The 24,912-nt window shown below is 37.4% G+C and overlaps 1 protein-coding gene across 1 annotated transcript in view; it reads left to right on the top strand.

The window, feature by feature from the left end:
• Positions 1–24,912, top strand: part of cacna1ia (calcium voltage-gated channel subunit alpha1 Ia) — a 237,764-nt gene that overhangs the window by 124,488 nt on the left and 88,364 nt on the right. The window contains exons 4-5 of the mRNA XM_030141341.1: positions 12,546–12,643; positions 21,467–21,626. Coding sequence (XP_029997201.1) covers positions 12,546–12,643; positions 21,467–21,626 — 258 coding nt within the window. The remainder of the gene's footprint in view (positions 1–12,545; positions 12,644–21,466; positions 21,627–24,912) is intronic.

Raw genomic sequence — 24,912 nt, 5'->3', positions numbered from 1 at the left:
CACCAAACATTCACACACATTCAAACACCAGTGTGAGTGACACTGGAGACAAGGAGGGTGAAGCGTCTTGCCCAAGGACACAACGGCACATGACTAGGACAGAGCGGGATTCGAACCACCATTAAATTATTGGATGACTCGCTCTACCTTCTGAACCATGGCCGCCCCAAAATGTCGTTTTTTCCATTAAATCACGAATTTGATGATTTGTTTATTTATTATCGCGAGATGACACGAGAAGTCATTCTATAAACATGCCGACGAATGTAAATATCGTGTTGATTTACAGATATATTCATTATTATTATTATTATTATTATTATTATTATTATTATTATTATTATTATTATTATTATTATCCCTCTATCCCGTACTAAATAAAAAAATGATTGGGTTTCCTGGTGTGTCCCCACATACCGCAACATGTTTCTTTTAAACTCTGCTTCTTCACTTGTTGTAACATCCGTTAACATCCCTTTTTTTTTTTTATTCACGTGTCTCTAGTTGCAGAAAAGGTCTTTCCACTGCAGTTTTGCGTGATATACCAATTGTGCTACGCCTGAAAAACTACCTCTTGTCAGCGCAAAAACTTTTCACCGAAAAACAAGAGTCTGGGCAAAATTGTCGTTTTTTTCCATTAGATACATTTTTTTGCTCAAGTTATACTTGCACAATTTCAGGGTCAATGGAAAAGTGACTAGTGACCCCATGTCATAACACTGTCCTTCTTGTTGGACACATGACGTGGTCGGCTTTGGATCATGAAATGTTCCTTTTCTTCTTCAGACTTTTTTGTCATCATCATTCTGGTACAAGTTCATCTTTGCTTTATCTGTGGCGGCTGTGGCTCAGTTGGTAGAGCAGGTCGTCCAATGGCCTAAGGGTCAGCGGTTTGAATCCTGGCTCCAACTGTCCACATGTCAAAGTGTCCTTGGGCAAGACACTGAACCCTAAATCACTCCCAGTAGGGCCAGGCCATGCCTTCTATGGCAGCAGTCCAAGTTCAGTCCATTTACTATCTTCGCAGAGAACCTTTTTCCAGAACTCCACAGTAGATGTTTTCCAGCAAATTCTAATCTGACTTTCCTGTTGTTGAGTTTTACCAGTCATTTGCACGTTGCTGTTGGATTTTCATTGCAGTATTAAAAACTGTCCATATATTTATAACAATCACAGTTTGTCCAATTACTTCACAGCTCCTGAAAATGGAGGGGTGTTGTGTTAAGTGGTTGTAATTTTGAAACTGTTAACAGAATGTTTTTTATAAAACCCCTTGAATTAAAGCCGAAAGTCCACACTTCAATCACATATTGATTGCTTCATTTCAGATCCACTGTGTTGGTGTAAAGAAGCACAATTACATTTGGGTCCCGTCCAAATATATACAGATCCAACTCTAAGTGTTTGAACCACCTACAAAGACATATTTAACCCATAAAGACCCAGTGTTACATTTGTGGCAGTTCCTAAATGAATTTTTCTCTCTATTTAACCTTTCTGATAATACTATCCTTGTATTTTGTATGTTTTACTATAAAATCATGTATTTTCCTATATTTAATTCCCTATATTTAATTAGGATGTTGATGTAAACTCAAAGGTTATTATATCAAAACAGAGAAAACTGAAGAAAGAGTGACTTTTTCAGCAAAATATATAATTAACTGAGCCTAAGTCAAGTGTCTCCATCCACTGTCATTGATCCAACCCCATGGGTTTTACTGGTGAATCAGTGTTGTAGAAGATGACAGTGTTTCCACAGGGCCTCTGATGGCCCCGTGGGTCATATCTGATGACTATGAAAAGATGACAAACTGTATTTTACATCAATTATTTACATGTATTGATAGGATTAGTGGATCAACAAATATTAAACATTTTAGATCAGTAGATGCTTTTAGTCACCGTTGGATGTTTGGGTCTTTATGGGTTAAATCAGCATTTTTCAACCTTGGGGTCACCTGGAATTCAAATGGGGTCACCTGGAATTTCTTGCAATTAATTAAAAAAAATAAATAATGGAAAAAACAATATATGGTGAGTTGATAGAGACAATCACAGAAACTGAAAGCACTGTGGTACTGTTTATCTTTCAAATGTTCATTGTGGTCAGTTTCAGATGCTGCAGCTCTTTCATAATTCATAGTTTGAGTTAGTGTTTGTTCAGTATTAATTGTCAGCCTTGTAAATCCAAGCTGGACTGACTGTACATATCCTGACCAAGGAAAATCAAATTCTCACTTTGTGCAGTAATCTACACCTGGCTTTTCTGCCTCCGTCCATAATAATATACATTATATAGGCTAAATGTCATCTAAAATTAACATTTATTTGCAGCGTAGTATAGCAAACTATTACATGATCAAAAGCCAATTAATTTTAGCAAAAAAACAAAAAAGTCTCAATTTTGAATGTCTGAGGTCGCCAGAAATTTGTGATGTTAAAATTATGATGTTAAAATAAATCATGCAAATTTTACTGAACCTGCTTCAACATTCAGGCTGCAATACACTCAAAAAATGTGACTGCAAAGAAATCACATATTCATTGTCAAACAGAGCTGTGGAGAATTTTTTTTTTTTTTTTTTTTTTAACCAGCAGACTCATTTTACATGCAAAACTGTAACAAGACACAGGGCTTGTGTGGGCTGTCCTGTGAGAATTAAACCATAAGGAAACAATATCTGGTAAACTGCCACAGACACTTCAGTAACAAAGTAGAGTGGGCATGCTGCATTCTGCTACAGTGAAGCGTATTCACTTGGGTAAAGACAGAAATGTGAGGTCCTTTAGTACTGGAATTCTATTCATCACTTAGCAGGGAATAGATGGCACAAATGTTTTATTTTGTTTTTTGTGCATTAACATATGTCTAGATTGGAAGTAAGAATGTGTTTGGAAAACTGACAAGAAAAAATACAGTAATGAAGCAATAAAAATAGACATAAGGGAAATAAAAAATGCAAAAGTGCTTTTGAAAGACAGAAAACGCTGCCAAGCTGTTCTTATACACTATGATCTTCTCACACATTGAGTATTGTTTTATAAACTGGTCACTAACTGGCATGACTACACTTAAAAGCACTGAATCTGTCCTAAAGACAGGGGTGTCAAACTCATTTTAGTTCAGGGGGCCACATTCAGCTAAATTTGATCTGAAGTGGGCCGGACCAGTAAAATAATAACATAATAATATATAAATAATGTCAACTCCAAAATTTTCTTTATGTTTTAGAGTGAAAAAAGTCAAATTCAGCAATGAAAATGTCTACATCTACAAACTATCCTTTCAAACAATGTGAATAACATGAACAAACTGAAAAAATAAGTGTAATTTTAACAATATTATGCTTCAGTTCATCATTTTCACACGTTCATTATAACTTACAGATCACTACAAATACACAAAACATTTAATATCAGGCAGAATATTGTTGAAATTGTACTTACTTTTCTTAAAAACATTTCAGGTTGTTCATATTTGTTCAGGTTATTCACATTTTTTTGTGAAATTATACTTAGTTTTAGTGTAAATGTATGAAAATATTTACATTTACAAAGAGAAAAATTTGGATTTGTGAATATTTATAGATTATTATGATAGTATTTTACTGGTTTGACCCACTTGAGATTGAACTGGTCTGACTGTGGAACCTGAACTAAAAGGATTGTTAATATCTTAGTGTAATTTTTACATTTCACAAATTCATCCCAAGGGCCGGAGTGGACCCTTTGGCGGGCCGGATTTGGCCCCCGGGCCGCATGTTTGACACCTGTGCCTTAAGAAAACTATAAAACTTTTGATAAAAAGGTATTGTCATTTCATCACTGTGATATACTAGAAAAACATAAACTTCAAAGTTTTGAGAATTGTAAAAATTTTAATATGAAGTGTTACATAACCATGCCCCTCCCCCACTGCGTGGCTTCTTCTAAAGACTTAGTGATTTAGTGATTTATTCCGAACATGCAATGAAATTTAACATACATGCGAACAAGCAAAACATGCATAATAATACAAATATCAACAATCATAACAATCTTAGACAAAAAAACTGCACAATAGTTTCATTTACATGCCTGAAAAGGCTTGAAAGACTTGAAACCAGAGGTAGTACAGGGTGGGGAAGCAAAATTTACAATGAACATTTAGTTGTTTTTTCTCAGCAGGCACTACGTCAATTGTTTTGAAACCAAACATATATTGATGTCATAATCATACCTAACACTATTATCCATACCTTTTCAGAAACTTTTGCCCATATGAGTAATCAGGAAAGCAAACGTCAAAGAGTGTGTGATTTGCTGAATGCACTCGTCACACCAAAGGAGATTTCAAAAATAGTTGGAGTGTCCATAAAGACTGTTTATAATGTAAAGAAGAGAATGACTATGAGCAAAACTATTACGAGAAAGTCTGGAAGATACTATTAAAGAAGAATGGGAGAAGTTGTCACCCGAATATTTGAGGAACACTTGCGCAAGTTTCAGGAAGTGTGTGAAGGCAGTTATTGAGAAAGAAGGAGGACACATTGAATAAAAACATTTTCTATCATGTACATTTTCTTGTGGCAAATAAATTCTCATGACTTTCAATAAACTAATTGGTCATACACTGTCTTTCAATCCCTGCCTTAAAATTTTGTAAATTTTGCTTCCCCACCCTGTACACAGGCCTCTGGAAATGGAACTGTGTGATACCTTTCAGACGCACCACTGTTGGCCAAAATATACTGTCAATAGTCGGAGGTAAACTCTGGAATAGCCTGCCCCTCCCAATAAGAGAGTGTCCAACATACAACGCCTTTAAAACTCACTTTAAAAAAAAAAAAGCGGCTCCTAGAAAAACAGAAATGCACTCACTTTTAATTGGCATACATTTGAGGGGCTGAGGGGTCGGATTAAATAAATTGATACTTCTTCCTACTCCTTATCGACCATGCAAAATTCAGACCTGCACGTACTTGAAGATAGATTCTGTTCATTTAAATGTTACTTTGTTTTTGTGTTAATTTGCTTTGTTTTGTTTTATTTTGTGTCTTTGCATGTAATAAATAAATAAATGTCATCACCCGTACACTTTCTCTGTTAAATTGTAAGTATACAGGTGAATAAATAGGCTAATGCTGCTGTGATCATCCTTTGTCTATTTTTTTTTTTCTTTCTTTATTTGTTTGTTTCTTTGTTTTGATGATGTCTATGTCATCATTACGTGTATTTTTTCAAATTTTTAATTTATAGCGAACAAGTGATGTATCAGTGTTTTTTTTATGTCTTGTTCTGTCACCTGCCTAGGGACTGCAGATGAAAAGTAGTTATTTTTACTAATTCTGGCATATTTACATGGGTGTATTTCTTATACAACAATGTTCATGAATATGCATGGTCCCTATTAAATAAACCAACAAAAAATATATATAAATTTGTGTAGGTTTTGTTTGTTCTTGTAACACGTCTATACATTAGGAAACACACATCCTAAATGGGTAAATATGTGACAAATAAAATCACAACACACCTAAAGTGAAGTAAAATGAATGTAGTTTTCCACCACAGTCTTAATAATTACATTTAAGGGGTTAAGGCTTGCTTTGTTTTGTCTTTCTGCAAATGTGTGTAGTCCCTGAGGTGAATGAAAACATATAGTGTGTTTGTTTTGTGTGAAGGAGAGATGGATAGGGTGAGCGCTTGGTATAATAGCACACAAAGAAAAGGTAGACCAATAGACTTAGCAAGCGACATAGAGGGACATTCATCTTCATTTGAGCTGAATCACTTTATCCCCAACGGATGCTCTGAGTTTGTACGTTTGGATATGTTTCTATGTTTGTGTATGTGTGTGTGTGTGTGTGTGTGCGGTGCAGAATTACACACACAGAGATTACAGTCTGTCAACTTACGCCTTTTGAGTTTGTTTAATCTGTGTACGCGTCTCTGTTTTGTCTGTGCGCTTGTGAGAACGCCTCAGCCTCCGTTTCCTCTTGGCAGCATCCATTAGATTAGCGTCGAGGCTAATTGCGGAGGGCAGTGCCAGGCATGCCAGGCCAAATCACATCCGACAGTTTTGCTATGAGCTGCACGTCTGTTACCCATGAGCACCACCTCATTTTCTCACTCTCCTTATTCCTCTTTCACTTTCTTTCATTTTTGACATGCTTGGATGAGCAGCTTCACTTGTCATCCCCTCTTCAGACCCACTACGGACCAAGTTGGTTTTTTTTTTTTTTTTCCCCTGACAGGCTCTAAAGAGGGTTTTATACTTTTACTTACAGTCCTCCAAAACTTAAAGTTCCCCCTGAAATCTGCTTTATTTTGTGTACTGTGTATTTGATTTTTAGCTTAATCCATGACACTGAGACTTAATTTCCCCGGCCTGTCTTGCATCTTCAATAATAACAAGAAAAAAAAAAAAAAAAAGCAGCATGTCTTCTTGGATGGTAGCACGACTCTGTTTTTTTTTTTTTTTTTTCCCCCAGAAAGTCAGCATTGCTTTCCATATTTATATGCCTCAGATAAGTTGAAAATAATACAATGCCGCATTTTCTCACTCTGGGCAAGACTGGGAACGAAATAAATCAAAAAGGCACTGTGTAAGTTTTTGGGTGTCAGAGAGTTCAAGAAAAGATCAGCATTTTCATGAATTCTCACAGTTGATGTTGTGTCGGAAAAACATCAACTGACAAAGATAAGGTTGTTGTATGTAAATTAGGCAGAAAAACTTCTTTCCTCATACACAACTTTCACTAAGTGTGCATACATTGTAGGTGCCTGTTTCTGTTCAGCTTGTCCCTGCAGGTTTGTCCTCGGTGTCCCTTAAACCTCCACATTTCGTATGGATCTAAACATGCATACGCAAAAAGTATGAATGAGAGGAAGGCTTAACAAGCGAAAAAAATGTGTGAAAAAGAGAGAGCAGTCATAAAACGGAGGCTTGCGGCAGTCCACTAATTACTCTCCCAAGCGCAACGGTCTGATTGATGTGTACAGGAGGAGACACTTCTGTACAACGCACACCAAGGCTCATCTCTGATCTGTTCTTTTTTTCTTTCACGTTGTTTTCTACTGTCTGTCCTCCGAATACAATTGGATCACTTACAAAACCAGCCTGATATCAGAAAAAACAGACTACTGGTCGATTTTTTAAAGGTGTCATTATGTGGATAAGTGCATCTATAATATGTATTATATAATAAATATGATGTAATAATAACATAGAAGGCTGGTGCTTATGTCCTTTTTTTATAGGAGCTATATATAGTATTTCTACTTGAAAACAGTCAGATATGCAGTATAGAGGCAGTAGTGTCAGAAAGTTACAAAATGGAATGAGAACCATTAAGAAACAACTATTAATGTCAAAGAAAGTGACAAAGTGATAAAAGCTAGAGGCACTGTTGTTGCTCTAAATGAAAGTGTTTGATGCTGAAATTGCAGCATTTTGTTCTTGTCTTTCTTCTTGATTGTGAAGTGTATGAAGGTGGAAAGCAGGGGTCTTAAACATGTGGCCCGGGGGCCAAATGCGGCCGCCAAAGGTTCCAATCTGGCCCGTGGGATGGTTTTGCAAAGTGCAAAAATTCCACAGTCTTGAATTGAATTAAGCAAAAAAAAAAAAAAATGTAGCTTGAATTAAGGAAAAAATCTTGAATTAAACAAAAAAAAAATCTTCAATTAAGCCAAAAGAAAATCTCAAATTTAGCAAAAAATCTTGAATTAAGCAAAAAATGTGGAAATAGCAACTTAAATTTTTTGCTTTGTTTTAGTGCAAAAAATAACATTAAATTATGAAAATATTTACATTTACAAACTATGCTGTAACAATAAAATGTGAATAACCTGAACAAATATGAACAACCTGAAATGTCTAAAGAAAATTAAGCAGGATTTTAACAATGTTCTGCCTGTTACTAAGTGTTTAGTGTCTTTGTAGATCTGATCCATAATGCACATGTAGAAATGATAAGCTGAGGCAGAATATTGTTAAAATTGCACTTATTTTTCTTAAGAAATTACATTTTTTTCAGGTTATTCACATCTTTTTTGTTAGGATAGTTTATAAAAGTAAGTAATTTCAAAATTTAATGGGGTTGTTTTACACTAAAACAAAGGGGGAAAAATGGAGTTGTCTATTTATAGCTTAATATATTATTATTTTACTGGTCTGGCCCACTTGAGATCAAATTGGGCTGAATGTGGCCCCTGTTAGAAAATGAGTTTGAGATCCCTGGTATAAAGTTATTGTGTGACATAAATATCCTTATTAAAGTTGTCGTTTGCTGATCCGAAGTTCAGACTAGACTTTGACAGTTCTGAACTTGTTTGGACGATTCCAAACAGATCTATAGTGCAGGTACTGACGACACAAACTGCATAGAAAATGGAGGTGATTCTGTGGCTGTTTTCAGTCTAAAAACAGAGTTAAGCTAACAGAGCTATAATGTAAACTATCAGCTGTTGCAGCACATTTAGATTTTAAGACACAGTATTATTTTTGATCAACTGCTGACATAAGCGGCTATGAGATTTAGTTTAAAGAGGAAAACTTGATGATACCATAATACAGGTGTGTGTAAACAATGAGCTGTATACTTTATTCAGTGAGTGATACAGTCTGTTGATATGTAGCATTGATTCGTTGGTAGTTTTAGTCAGCCTCAGTGTGTTCTGGTAAATCTCTTCCCCTGCTTTTGAGAGTTTGGAATATCAGTTGTTAACCCAGTGGTTCCCAACCTTTTTTGGCCATGACCCCATTTTAACATCACAAATTTGTGGCGACTCCAGACATTCAAAACGGAGACTTTTTTTTTTTTGCTAAATTAATTTGGTTTTGATCATGTAATAGTTTGCTGTACTATGTTGCAAATAAATGTTAATTTTAGATGATGTTTAGCTTATATAATGTATATTATTATGGATGGAGGCAGAAAAGCCAGGTGTAGATTACTGCACAAAGTGGGAATTTTATTTTCCTTGGTCAGGATATGTACAGTCAGTCCAGCTTGGATTTAAAAGGCTGACAATTAATACTGAACAAACAATAACTCAAACTATGAATTATGAAAGAGCTATGAGAGAGTATGTTTTTATTTATTTTTTTTTTTTTATCAATTACTAGAAATTTCAGGTGACCCCATGTGGGGTCCCAACCCGAAGGTTGAAAAACACTGTGTTAACCCCACAAATGTAATAAACCACAAATGTAATAAAAATGTGCAGCTTTTAATGTAATAATCCCACAAATGTAATAACAGTCCCCTACCACAAACATAATACCTCATTTTCCTACAGTGTGCTTCTACCTCTATTATTATCATAATCTTATCCAGACATTCTATTTACATGGTTCAAACACAGGCTTCTATTATACTTAATGGGAATAAATTATATCCAGTTCATACTGAAGCTTTTATAATTAAACCTTTACAACATTTTTGCCCATTCTGTTTTGTTCCTCCACTTGTATTTATAATTAATCACCTAATAATCTGGAATTTGTACCATGTGGTATATCTGCAACATTTGATCATTCTAAAAAGGCAAGTATCCAAAGGGCAAGAATAAATGGGAAGAAAAAGAAAGATGAATGAATATTCATGCATGCATTACTTAAATGTGTGATGTACTAATATATTACATTTGTGGGAAATTATTACAGTTTTGGAAACTGAAGATTTTTACTGTCCCACAAGCATAATAAATGAGGAAATGAGGTATTATGTTTGTGGTAGGCAGTTGTTATTACGTTTGTGGGAAAGTTATTACATTTGTGGGATTATTACATTAAAAGCAGCAAATTTTTATTACGTTGGCGGTTTATTACATTTGTGGAGTTAACATCAGTGCTACAAGCAATACCTTTAAACTGAAAGCAAACTCAGTTACTTTATTCTTACCATTAGCATCATCTGTAGTATTTCCTCCCTAACCAGAGACTTTGTCAGTCTTAACCAGTCATTTTTGCACCTAAATCTCACAATTTTAAAGTCAGTTTCAATATTATCAGTCATATTTTATATTATTTGTATTGTTGCTGCTCACATCTGCCCTTCTGTGCAGCCTATCCCACTGCCTGTCCACCTATTCTGTCACATAGGTATGAGGAAATGTTGCACACACCTTTTTCCTTTTTGTCCGTGCAATGGTTTGTGCTTTATGGTTGTAATCTAACTAATTGTTTGTCCCTCATGTTGTATCATAGCCAAACAACATAGGATTTGTGCCTTTAATTGCATTCAGAGAGGAGCGGGTGTGTTTAATTGTTTCAAAACTCCCTTTTGACTTTTTAGCTTTCTGTTTAGCCTCTCCGCTGCTCAATATCAAATCATTAGAGCTGCCACAGACACTATTATGTTTGAGGCAGGTTGTAATAACATCACTATGCCCAGCCGCAAAAGCCTGGCCCCAAAGCAACCGTGGTTCCTGTGTCTGTGCTGTGACATTTTCATTTTCACTGCAGCTTGACTTTTCTGCACTTACACCAGAAAGAGCTTATTGGTCTGCAGCGTGCCTGCATTTTCACTAAAATCCCTTCTCTTGATTTTGGAACTCATGAGATTGAAGAAGAACAGTTTCTTTCCAAAAGCTATCACCATTCTGCACTCACATGCACTGACTTCTCAGTCCAACCCCCCAGACTACCTCTCAACCACCTACTGTGCAACCAATATTTACTACTTTCTGTGCAACATCATTCTGACCACAATACTGTGCAATTTTTAATATTTCATACTATATATATAAAACTTATTTTAATTTATCTTAGGATACACACGTTTATTACCTCCACCAAGTGAAACAGCAGAGGTTATGTTTTCATCGGGGTTTGTCTGTCTGTCTGTTTGTTTGTCTGTCAGTAAGATAACTCAAAAAGTTATGGATGGATTTGGATGAAATTTTCAGGAAATGTTGATTCTGGCACAAGGAACAAATGATTACATTTAGGTGGTCGTGTGTGTGTGTGTGTGTGTGTGTGTGTGTGTGTGGGGGGGGGGCTGATCTGCCTTGGTGGAGGTCTGCACTCTCTGAGTGCTTTTCTAGTTTATTATTGAAATCTATCATTTTTATGCTGTTTATCCTATGTACAGGGTGTCCCATAAGTCTCCATACATAGGAGACATAATACATTCCATACATATATGGTTCTAACATGTATTTCTTTATATTTCTTCTTTATAGTTCTTCAGCAGGCGGAGGACACGAATTGAAATGTGTTCCCGACCAAATTGCAGTCATATAGAGCATATTATATAAATAAAAATGGTTTATGTCAAGAAACGTTTATTTTTCCTGTGTATGGAGACTTATGGGACACCCTGTATATGTTTGCACTGAAGGAGCTGCTTTTTAAATCTCATTGTACATGTGTATAGTGACAATAAAGGTATTCTATTCTATTCTATTCTATTTTAAGAAAACAAATATTATTCTGTTGCTGTTTCAAAGCAAGACTCAGTTAACATAAATTTGTAATCTTGTCCTTTTTCTTCTTTCAAACTGGCCGTAAAGTTTTGTTCTTATTTAGATGCTGTATATAAATGTGCTGAAGAAACTTAAAATAAGTAACCCTGTAGTGTTCTGAGCTAGGCTGCTACTTTATTGATGACTGTACGCTGCAGTGAAGGGCAAGTAGAAAGAGCTTCCCTGTGGGATCAACAAACTATCACATTATTGAAAATGACATGGCTCATAAGTCTTTCAGTGTGAGAGACAGTGATTTTGGCTTGTATTGTCAAAGCCAGTGGATGTGCTTTGGGTGCTATTAACTTGTGGTGTTGGTGCTGTTGTTGATATCATGCTGTCCCAACACTGTTATAGCCTCAGGCACATCAATTTTATACACACAATTGCACAGCCACACCAACTCACATTATACAATGTACACTATTTGCACATAAAAGCACACAAATCCATTTGCTCCCTTGTCATCTAATGTGGATATACAGTAAAAGCTTATTCACTAACTTGAATTATCTTTTTGTTAATCATCGCCGTCTTGCTGTCTAAGTGCGGTAGGCTACATTCTGACATACGATACAGCGCTTTGACACACTCAAACCCACATACACAGACCAACCGTGACCATTCTCCTGTGAAAGTGGTTTGGGTTTGGGGGCACAAACAGCTTAGCCATGCTGTGGAAATGACTTGCTAACAGATGCCAGCTCTGACTGAGCCACAACATCCTGCAGGCAACACTTAGAATAGAATGAATCCCTCTTTTTGCCCCAATCTTTTTCTTGCTCACCTCTCTTTCATGTTATTCACCCATGTTGATGCTTTGTCACTTTATTCCCCCACCACTTTATCTCGACTCTTATGCTACTCTGTGCAGTACATTTGTCATTCTGTTGAGCCTCACACAGCCCTGACAGGGGACAGGTGAGGCCACATCAGAGGATTATTACTTGGGTTGAAACAGGAGCAGAGGTCTTTTTGTACAGTGGGGGAAATATTTGGAACTGGTAGCTTGTAACACCGGTTATAGAAAGGCTAATAGTGAATAATTCTTCTCTTTTTGGATTTTTTTGTTTCTCTGTTTCTGTGCCCAGGATGGTGGAGTACTCGCTAGACCTGCAAAACATCAACTTATCGGCCATTCGAACTGTGCGGGTTCTTCGTCCCCTCAAAGCCATCAACAGAGTGCCAAGTAAGATTATATTAAGTCTGTTTGTGTGTCTATTTGTAAATGGTCTGAAGTTATATAGCACATTTTCTACGCCTTCATGGTGCCCAAAGTGCTTTACAAAGCCTCACATTCACCCATTCACACACCAGTAGGCGGCTGCTGTCATGCAAGGCGCTGCCAGACCCTACTGGGAGCAAGTTAGGGTTCAGTGTCTTGCCCAAGGACACTTCGACATATGGACAGTCGGAGCCAGGATTCGAACCGCCAACTCTTTGGTCACTGGACAACCCGCTCTACCAACAGAGCCACAGCCTCCCATTATTTATTCACATCTTTGTGTTTGTGTTTGTGTGTGCAAATGTATGTGCATTGTCAGGATAAATTCATGAGACTACTCATTTTTTGTGCGTGTTTGTTTGTTGTTATGTGTATCTGTCAGTTCACATAAAAAGCACAAATCCCTCTGCATAAACTTCATGTATATGTATAACATATTTTCTTTTTTCTGTGCATCTGCATGTCACCTGTTTCCCACTGGGATGATTAAACATTCATCTTATGCTTAATCACACAACCAGATCAGGCCTTGAGTCACAGCTTTATCAGATTTACAAACCATTCATAAATGCTGCTTCACTGATCAGTTCGTGACCACAACCCCGTTCCTTTCATCTAAAACTCAGTTCTTAGACAAACTTTTTAACACCTATTGATTTCTTTGTTCTGCTACACTAGCAACACCAATTAGCCCACCCAAGCCAGGTTCAGAGTGGTCTCACTGCTTTGTTCTGGCCTTTTAGTCACTAGCCAAGCATTAGCAGCTAATGCTAATTTGGGTAGTGCAGTTTCAAACAAGATGGAGCAATAGGGGTTTTTGCACTAATGACCTGGAAATGGTTTGAAACGACTCATTTTGTGTATCGTTTCTTCCGGTTTACTTGTCAGCAGTGGCTGAGGCCTCACTGAAGTGTCACTGCTGTGTGTCCTAATATATATCAAATAAACAAAGGCAACTATTTTTAAGTTTTCATGGTTTTCCTTCAGATTTATGTAAGAAGAAGAAATGGGTGGTCGCAATTCACTGAGATCCCAAATAGCAATTACCTTTGGGCCGGATCCGCATTAAAGCCTTTACATCTGTTTATAGCTCACATCCGTTTTCTGACTTTGGACCAAATCTGCATCTGATCCGTCTTTCAGCTCTCTCTAGCAGTTACGGAGTTGTGCTGGCTGACGGATTCGGCCCAGAACAGTCTCCCATCACACAACCAAGACTGATTTTCAAAGTTGTAATGCTGATCTGGACCAGAATCGTAATATGAATCTGGACCAGAGTTGTAATACAAATCTGGGCCAACATGATTCTTGTTTATATTCTAGATGTGATTGAACGGAGCTGGGCCAGAGCTGGACCGTTTCTGTAGAAGATCAGTTTCGTGGAGCAGTACCTGTTTAGGCCCGATGTGTGTTTGAGAATCAGAATCAGAATCAGAATTGCCTTTATTGTCATGTGACAGTACAGAGTACATCAAACGAAACTGAGTTCGATGATTAGGGACATCGGGCCGCTTCTCCTACTACAGAGTACAACTAGAGCACTACCACAAAACCCTTTCTTCGAAAATTGCAGTGAAGAACAGAAGATAATGCAAAGCACAAATATAAGACATCATACAGTTTTCACACAGTACACGTGGACACATGCTGGAATTTTTTCATGAATTTGAAGGGAATTGGGGGACAGCATGAACATTAGGCAGACAGCAGACGTGAAAAAAAAATGGGGGTAGGGAATATGCTTGAACTGTGTAATAATTATGGAATGTGTGTGCGAAGATAAAGAGACTCCAGTAGGTGATATTGTCCTTTAAGTTCAGTTCAGTTCAGTCTTATCAGTTCTTATCGTTCTTATCAGTTCTTATCGTTTGGACACCAGGACGGATCTGCCAAACGGTTTCGGGCCGAGTCAGGGTGCGATTCATTTCCAGATCCATCCCAGTATCTCTTTGCTATCTGGGATGAGGGGCCGAACTTTACAATCCAATCAGGAAGAACGTTCATGTGTAACAGGTGTCCTGAATGCCAGCATTTCTGCGAAGAGGATTACCAGGGAAACATCAGTGATATTGTGAAGAGAATCAAGAGTTTCAAAGTAGGAAAAACGACCCAACCCACTACTGGCATTTTGGCTTTTTTTTTTTTCATGTCCAATCACCCCCCCACACACACACCGGTGTACATTAGAACCGCAACCCGACCCGTGCTTAAACACATTATCTACACAGTAAGTCACTTTTAATAGCTTTTATTTTTTGGCTAAAACACACATATCATTAAATCTCTAATACGTGCAGCTCAATGACATCTGTGGGCAGATGAACAGAAGTGAAGCTCACTTCACAATTAAACAAACCAGCTATGGATCAACCACAGTCAAATTAGATGATGATCATCATTAAAAGTCCTGACAATTATTTTCAGCCATGAATCTTTTATATTTTACATTTCCTTGCCCATTACCCACCTGAATTTCATTTAATTTTACCCTTGGCCGTACCCGCAAAAATTATTATTTTTTTAAATCCATCCCTGAATGTTTTTGCAGGTTACCCATCTGGTATCCAGTGCAGGACTCTGGTGTTTTTCCTACTTTAACCTCTTGATTCCCCTCACAATATCACTGATGTTTCCCTGTTAATCCTCTTCCTAGAAATGCTGGTGTTCAGGACACCTGTTACACACAAACGTAATTCCTGATTGGATTCTAAAGTTCGGCCCCTCATCTCGATGAATTTTGATTTCTTCTTCTCAACTAACTCTGAAGGAAAACCATGAAAACTTAAATATAGTTGCCTTTGTTTATTCGATGTACATTGGAACACACAGCAGTGACATTTCGATGTTGCCTCAGTCACTGTTGACAAGTAACCCGGAAGAAGCGATACACAAAATGAGTCGTTTCAAACAATTTGCGGGTCATGCGTGAAAAACCCTTATTCACGTTCATTTTTATGTTCTCTTAGTCATGAAGAAAAAAACAAATGCATCGTCCCTCTTACGATAAATTAAGCTGAAAAACTTTTTCTCTACCATCTTTGTCTCACACTGACAGACCGTCTCCAACACTTTAAAATAATTATGAAATGAAGTCACAGCAGATGGAAGTGATGCATGTGCTGTTGCTTTATTCACTTTAAAGCTTGGGGACAAGTACTGCAGGAAGAAGAAACCTTGCCTGGTGATTCTGAATATTAATGTTAAAGATTATTTTTTGCAAATGTAAGGACGTAGTGCCGCAGAAGGTGACAAAAAGTGGTCTCACTGAAAAGCAGACTGATGAATTAATCCTCAGGGCAAAGCAGTTAATAAGGTCCATTTTAGACCTAGATAATGATACTAATAACAGTATAAAATTACAAATAGGACAGAAATTTTCCATGTAAAGTGACACGCAAAGAACACATGTGCGCTACATGATGCCACACACACCCAAAAGACTAGTAGCACAGAATTGTGTGACATTTTTAGCTTCCTTTTTGTTAATCTTAGTAATAAACACCCCAGTTCCTTATTATATAACCTTTTAGCCTCATAGTTTATAACCTTGACATAGTTCAACTATTGAAAGCCTTTCTGTTTATTCCAGTAAAAGTATTTTAGATGTGAAATACACACACGTGCAAATCCAAAATGATATCTTTTATCCCTTGAGATCCATTCATTGTCCAGACATGTCAAATTCTATGGATTTAATATAATTTCCTGGAAGCGCTTAAACTAATTCCAGTTTTGCACACATTCCAGAAGACAAGTTAGGAGAGCAGCACTCAGAAAATGTGGATGTTAACTTCATTGTGCTTGAAGTGGTTTGATTAAAGGATCCATTCATTCTCAAATTGTAACTGAACGCCCTTTTCTGGAGATGCTTATAAATCACGGCATGAGCTCCAGATACATGGGTTGCATAACTGATGAATGATATGCATGTGCACACGAGGGTATGCATATGTATTATACAGCGTACAGTATGTTTATGCATGAGCCTATTGTTAGTTTGTCTTGTTTATATTTTATAGTTCCTAGTTGGCGGTATGTGGTGGAAGTGTGCATATTGTTTACCTTGTTATCTGTCTAATGACTGTGTGGTAGCCTGATTCTGTCCCCTATCCGTGACCCCATTAGAGGTGAGGAAACATGAGGATAAAGCTATTTGTTCCTTGGTTTGTTGGATCACTTCTTTGCCCACAAACACACTGGGAGCATGAACACATCGTGACCCTGTCACGCACCTCAATTTGTAACCCTCCTACAAAATGGCAGATAATAGTCCTGAGGTGTGTGGGTCTGTGTGTGCACTGTAGTGTTAGAATCTTCCTTTATAAAACCGATGATAGTGGGAAGGGAAGGGAAGGGAAGGGAAGGGAAGGGAAGGGAAGGGAAGGGAAGGGAAGGGAAGGGAAGGGAAGGGAAGGGAAGGGAAGGGAAGGGAAGAGAAGAGAAGAGAAGAGAAGAGAAGAGAAGAGAAGAGAAGAGAAGAGAAGAGAAGAGAAGAGAAGAGAAGAGAAGAGAAGAGAAGAGAAGAGAAGAGAAGAGAAGAGAAGAGAAGAGAAGAGAAGAGAAGAGAAGAGAAGAGAAGAGAAGAGAAGAGAAGAGAAGAGAAGAGAAGAGAAGAGAAGAGAATTCACTGGGTGTTTTTGAATAGAACAGGCAGGTAGCTGTAAATGTGTTTCTATTGTAGCACAAGAGGAGGCATCCATCTTTATCTGGGAACAGCAGGAGCTGGCAAACTGGTGTAGTCTCCAGGAGAGGAGAGAGATGGAGTCAGGTAACAGGAGAAAAAGTGAGAAAAGTTGACAGAGAAGGAAAAGAGACAGATTTCTTTGACTTTTTGTTGTCAGTTTTCTTATATCTATTCTCTTTCCTTTTCATTAAATAACAGTCATCCTTTTTTTTTTTTTTAACTTTATTTCCGATTTACTTTCTCTTTACTTTTTTGCCGCCCTGTATTTTTTTGGTGTCCCCTCAGGCCTCGTCTCGTTCTCGGTCTCCCACCCTCTCCACCCATTCATCTCTCCCTCTCTTCACCCAATTAGGCCTAATGGAACAGTGGCCTAATGACAAGGACCCTGGGGAACAAACACATTTAGACTTGCCTCCAGCCGCCACCAGAGACACATACACACCAGCACTACTACTGCTCTCCATTTAATACCAGTTGAAGAGACAAATTAGCCCAGGGGAAAAAGATGGGTACAGTCTCCGTAGGAAAAAAAAAAAAAATCTTTCCTCTGAACTCTTGAAATAAAATGTTCCATAAATTCACCCCCATTCGGTGTTATTGCTTTTTTACTGCTTGAGTATATTCTAATCAAAATAAAAACACATTAATGTCCAAGGGTGTCTCCTCAGAGAGCTTTGCCAGAATAACTATTGATAGGTTCTTCTGACACAATAAGTACCTTAATATATTTTATCGAAAAATCTATTAACATTCACATACTGTCAAAAGGGACTATATTTTTTTCCAAGGGCATGTAATTGCCTGTCTGGTTCTAGTTAAGACGACAGAGTAATAATTATTAGCGCTTATGATTTCTTTTAATGAGTTTTTTTTTTTTTTTAAATGCTGCCAGCATTTAGGTTCACATGGTTTTGTTTTTGTGTTAAGTGAACGAACAAGGTATTAACATCGTGTAAATACTGTCTCCATATGTCTGCATTAACATAATTGCTCTTTTTCGCTCCTTCTGTTTCTCCTCAGCTTCTCTCCTGTCATTCAGTGTGTTGGCAGTTAAAAGCGCTGTTGTGTTTATGACACATTAACCTACTGTCGAGCTGTTACTCACGAATCCCAGTATGGAACCGAAAAACACACACACACGCACACACATGCAATCTGATGAATAGAGTGAAGACACACACACATAGCAATGCTGACACACATATTTTTCAGGTGTGGGTATGGGGTTACTTTGCTCTCATCAGTGGGTCTCACCTTTTTCTCTATTTAGTCCAATCAGCTGTCATTATACTCCACTAATCACATCTCAATATGTCATCACTGCAGGACAGGCCCATCCACAGGGAATGAGGTCATCATTATTCGACAGGGGACACACTTATTTCTGCAATTAGGCTTCATCTAATCATGAAAGGGACCCCATGTAATCCAATTATTTCTGTTTGCTCATGGGGTGGACTTCGTTAGCATATGTGTCTATGTGTGTGATCATCGGTACAGACTTTGATCTGTGAGGAAATGAAAGACTTGTGTAAAACAGTGATTTCTAAACTTTTTCAGCTCAACACCTAAAAAAAAAAACTATTTCCTCAGAAACCAAAATGTACAAAAATGTGTCATGTTTGAGTCTTCCATCACCAAAATAATATTGATTGAAATGTAGTTTTCTGGAATGATAGAACATCAGCGGTGGAAAGAAAGATGATGTCAACGACTGTTTTTATGTCTGAAAAATAATGTTCGATCTGAGTAAAGGACTCCCATAGACTTACATTCTGTTTTTTTTCCAGGTCATGTTCATTTTATATGGATCCTGTAATAAGTGATCTAACAGTACACTTTTCCTAAGTTACTTAGTTAGTAAGATCTCAGGGATCAATCAGAGGCTTTGACATCTGCCATGCGATTGATTGTTTGACCAGCCAAGTTGGACTTTCAGATTTTTAGTTCATAAAAAAAAAAAAAAAAAAATTGCTCCACTGTAGTTATGGCTAACAGATTTCACTAACTGGACTGTAAAGTTACTTTGTTGCATAACTTTTGTTATGCATTTAGCATTAGCTCACTTCTAACCCCTTAGCCTATTGTAGCTCCGCCCCTTTGATCCAAATATGGTCACTTCTGGCTTCAAAAGGCTAACATGGCAACAGCTTTCAAAAGGGTAGTTATTAACCCTTTATAGGGCACTCAAAGAAATACTTTGAAATTCAACATTTCATCCTTAGTGTGTTATTGGATGACATAACAAGACTTTATTACTTTTGTGAAGTTTTTCAAATTTTTTATTGTTATGTAGAAAATCAAAGTCAATGAAGTTACTATATTTGGCTCCTTGCCTGTAAGTGGCAAAAAGATAAAAACATTTCAAAAACTAAATGTAAAAAAGTACAAGAAAAACACATGTAAGGTGAAAGGAACATGTGTTGTAGAACATTAGAACATCACTTTTAGAACATTAGACCAACATAAGTGCTGATCCAGACCCCTGTCCACATCCACATTCTCCCTTTGAACATCATTCCTTACATTAGTACCATTACTTCATGGTACCTAACAAAGCAGGTACACTCACTGTTCATGCAGAGGTGGACCTTTCAGACCCTGTAGACCACATTGGACCTGAGATTATTGACTCGCTGTCCTCACTGGAACTGTTACTGTCATTGTCTTGTAGTGCATATGGAAATGACCAAAAATAGTCACTTGCCTGATAAATGGTTAAGAAACCAATGGGTGACATCATGGTTTCTGGCTCAACAACAAAACACCCTCACCAACAAGCGACACACAAAGTAAACCATCTAAATGCTAATACACTCATACCATACTTACCTACATGGGATAAAGTATTTTTTTTGTTTGTTTGTTTTTACCTTGTGTGTCTTTTTCTTGCTTGTGACACCTTACCATGTCCGTTTTCTCCTCTTCATTACCTCAGGAGGTATTGTGATCACTTTGCTTTGTGTGTTTGTTTGTGCGTGTGTTTGTTTGTTAGCAACTTTACAGGAAAAATATTCCAACCATCTTTACCAAATTTTACCCACATATAGGCCTAGACCCTTGACAAACCCATTAAATTTTGGGCCAAGTAGGCCAAAGTTCAAGGTCACAGCAAGGTCACTCAATCTCAAATTTTCCTATCTCTCATCATTGAGCAAGTTTCGAAAATTCATAAAAAATTCAAAACGACTCCGATTAGCCTCCAATTTGATACACCCATAGCTTATCACAATATCTTGTATCTGGCACAAAATTGTCCACATCCACTGTGGAATGTGGACTCTGTGGACATTTCAATTTAACATTGAAAATCCCATTTACCACACATTTTTCATTATAACTCAACAAATATTGATTGGAATTTAATATAATTTGACATACACATGACTGGTACCAAGCTTCAACTTTTTCTGCTGTATGGAACAACCTTGAAACTGTTTAATTTAAAAAGAAATAGTCGATCCACACATGCACACCGTTCGGGGTGTTTGGCAGAGGTTTGCATTCTCTGAACACTTGTTTCATGTGGCTTTGTTGAAATCATCATTTGAACTCCCCCTGAGAAAACACTACTTGTATTTCATTTGGGAAATGAATTCACATATCTTCTTTATATCTTCTATTATGTATTTTTCCTAGTAAAATCCTCTCCACGACCTGTTTCATGACCCTGAGTTTGGGAAAAGTCATTACCTACATCAGACTCTAAAACGACTATTAATGACATGCTTCTTTTTCTATAACTGTACATGTTTGTGTCTTTTTTCCCTTTTGTTCAGCTCACCCCTGTTGTGTACTAATGGTTCCCAGAAAGGTTAACAAGATAGATTCAAGATAGCATGCATTCAGTGTTGTGCCACTAGCAGTAATGTTTCATGGCTATAAATAAGCAAATTACACGCACACAGACGTAAATAATGAAAATGTTTTGAATATGCAATTGTAGTAGGATTAGAAACGCATTTGCAGCACCATTGAGGTTCATATACCCCAAAAGTGCAATGTTCCCAGGCAATCTATATGTAAATAGTCTGTTTTAATCACTGGCATAAGCTTCTCATAATCTTTTATTAATTTACTGATACTACCGTAAAAATCTGCAGGTATGCGTATCCTGGTGAACCTGCTGCTCGACACTCTACCCATGCTGGGCAACGTGCTGCTGCTCTGCTTCTTTGTCTTCTTCATCTTCGGCATCATTGGCGTGCAGCTGTGGGCGGGGCTACTGAGGAACCGCTGCTACCTTGAGGAGAACTTCACCCTGTGAGTTCAAACCTAAATACCATTAGCTCTATGTATGTGTGTGTGGGAGAGAGAGAGAGAGAGAGAGAGAGAGAGAGAGAGAGAATGTGGCTCTGTCTCGAAAGCCCCTATTTTTTTCTTTTATGTCATACTTTCTTAGATTGTCTCACTATCTTCTAAAGCCAAAGTAATAGTATGATTTTTCTCAGTGTGCAATAAGAACATGATTAGATTCCAGCTGCATGCCTCTGAATTCACGGCTCTACATGACGGCGTCACCTACTGCGTCCGTGCGTGTGAATGACATTCGCCAGTGTTCAGCAGAGTTTGATTTCTTAGCATTCTCTCAGTTTCCCTTTTATGCTGGCATCAGCTCACCAGAGAGACACATGCCCTCGATGTGTGTGTTCTAATATGTACATAAACCATGTATACTCCTCTGTGCCTTTGTGCAATGCCTCTGATCACGCTGACGCTGCATATACTAATGACAGATCTAATAGCCAGATGAAAGGGGACACGTGTCCGCTAGCGAACGGTGTCCTGTTTGCTTTGTCCGCCCCTTAAAGTAGAAAGCTGACACCTACTGTAACAGCCTCTACTGTAATCACTTCATGAGGTCACTTTAAGCAACGTTTTACTACACTTATCTTAAGAGCGAGGTCATGTGTGGAGCAGGTTTTGTTTATTTCACTACAATATCACCGTTAATTTAGATGTTTTCCCTCCACCAGATGATACTCACTGTACACCCACACACACCGATTAATGCACCAGCGTTTTTTTTGTTTTTTTTTTTTTCTTTGTTGGGATCTCATTGAACTGAGTGCTGTTTATTATTTAAGCAAAGTATCGTGGCTGCATATAATTTTGAGGATATTAACATGTTATGCAGGTTAGACAGGGTGCTTGAGTGCTTAATTAGAAAGGTACTATAGTGTGTGAAGGGCTGATGTTAGCTGTGTGAGAGGTTAGAACGGGGTGGGCTAGGTGTCGCAGTCAAAAGCACGTTCATTTCAGTTTTCCGACGTTCTTCTTTGATCTCTGCTTTTCACTTTTCATGCCTTATATTCCATGTTCTTGTTTTTCTTTCTTCATTGCTTTGAGCTTTTCTACACTCAGCTCATTTATTTCTCCTCTCACTGTTTTTGACTATGCACAGCCTCTATTTATTCCTGTAAGCTAGAAAAAAAAAACAAAAAAAAAACATCCACACAGAGATTGAAAACAGGCAAAAACTACAAACAACTTGCGAATTGAAAACTTCAAAAACCATTTTATTGTGACGTCAACTTTGTTCTGGTCAGCTGCGACTCCAGAAGAGATTTGCTGAAACTTATGTACACAATCCTACTCATACCCACATCCTTGCCTCTTTTTTTTTTTTTATTATATGTCTTTTTCTATCAGACCTTTTTTTTTTTTTTCTTTTTTTTTTAAACCAATCTTACCATGGTTTCATTTCATACTGTTTCTGGAAACTCGTTTTCTCTGCTACTCGGTGGCCTTGTTTCTTGTCTCAGTCTCGCTCTCTGTATTGGCAGGTGTGTTCTCAGTGTGATGCCAGGTTTTGCTGTGCCATGCTGAGCAACGCCAAGTCACCGGCAGGGGGGCAACAGCCTTCATTCATGCTCCACTAGTCTGACAGGGCCCCTCTCTCTCTGGCTCTTTTTTCCCTTTTTCGCTTTTCTTTCTTTTTTTTTTTTTATTTCTGACTCTATGTCTCTGTCTTTATCCACCTTTGAACTTTGAGTAACTCACCACATTAAAATCAGTCCTTTTTCCCTGTTTTGTACTTACTGTATATAAGAGTGTAACCATGCAATCTGCAAATCATGGGTTTTAGTTGCTCTCAGTGGGAGCAGGTGCGCCTGGGTATTAATACTGTATATTAATTGTTGCTTACATTTTAAAGAACAATTTACCAAACAATTTTTATGTCACTACTTATAAAATATAGACTAACATCTGTTCCCAAAAGTCTGCTCTCCAAAGCATAAAAACTACCACATCTACAACCTGTGGTTCCCAATGGGTCATACATTAGTCTAACTCACTAGTCTGGGGATAGGAGTATATAAGTTTTACTTCTTCATACTCCTTTTCGACCATGTATAATTTCATTTTATTTATTCTTTTTTTGTTCACTTATCAACCTTTTATATATCATTACTGATATTTTGTTGGTTGATTTTTGTTTTAATTTCACTCTCTACAGGGTGGGGAAGCAAAATTTACAATGAACATTTAGTTGTTTTTTCTCAGCAGGCACTACGTCAATTGTTTTGAAACCAAACATATATTGATGTCATAATCATACCTAACACTATTATCCATACATTTTCAGAAACTTTTGCCCATATGAGTAATCAGGAAAGCAAACGTCAAAGAGTGTGTGATTTGCTGAATGCACTCGTCACACCAAAGGAGATTTCAAAAATAGTTGGAGTGTCCATAAAGACTGTTTATAATGGAAAGAAGAGAATGACTATGAGCAAAACTATTACGAGAAAGTCTGGAAGATACTATTAAAGAAGAATGGGAGAAGTTGTCACCCGAATATTTGAGGAACACTTGTGCAAGTTTCAGGAAGCGTGTGAAGGCAGTTATTGAGAAAGAAGGAGGACACATAGAATAAAAATATTTTCTATTATGTACATTTTCTTGTGGCAAATAAATTCTCATGACTTTAAAATAAAATAATTGGTCATACACTGTCTTTCAATCCCTGCCTCAAAATATTGTAAATTTTGCTTCCCCACCCTGTAATGTTTGAAATAAAGATTTCAATCAATCAATCAATCAAAATACTACACTATTATACAGTCATGGAAAAAATTATTAGACCATCAAAAGTCATCAGAAACAATGGTTATGTAATCAAGTACTAACTCCTGTGTGTATCATGTGACTAAAACAGACAGAAAACAAAACATGCAATGCCTAAAAGCACTGTTTTTGTCAGTACAATGCCATAGATATTGATGTAAGAACTGAAGTGATTTTGGTTATTATTGAGAAAACATGGAAAATGACTAGATATCAGCTCTGAAATTAAGCTCTTATGAGCTATTTTTGTTGTTATCATTATATTTGTCCAAACAGATGTACCTTTAGTTGTACCAGGCATTAAAATGAACAAGAAATTGAAGAAAACAAAGGTGGTTGAATGATTTTTTCTGTGACTGTACAGCACAGGTGTCAAACATGCGGCCCCGGGGGCCAAATCCGGCCCACCAAAGGGTCCAGTCCAGCCCCTGGGATGAATTTGTGAAATGCAAAAATTACACTGAAGATATTAACAAAC

Source organism: Sphaeramia orbicularis, chromosome 8 (genome assembly GCF_902148855.1).
Source record: "Sphaeramia orbicularis chromosome 8, fSphaOr1.1, whole genome shotgun sequence".
Classification (NCBI taxonomy): Eukaryota; Metazoa; Chordata; class Actinopteri; order Kurtiformes; family Apogonidae; genus Sphaeramia; species Sphaeramia orbicularis.
This window is presented reverse-complemented; position numbering and strand designations above follow the sequence as displayed.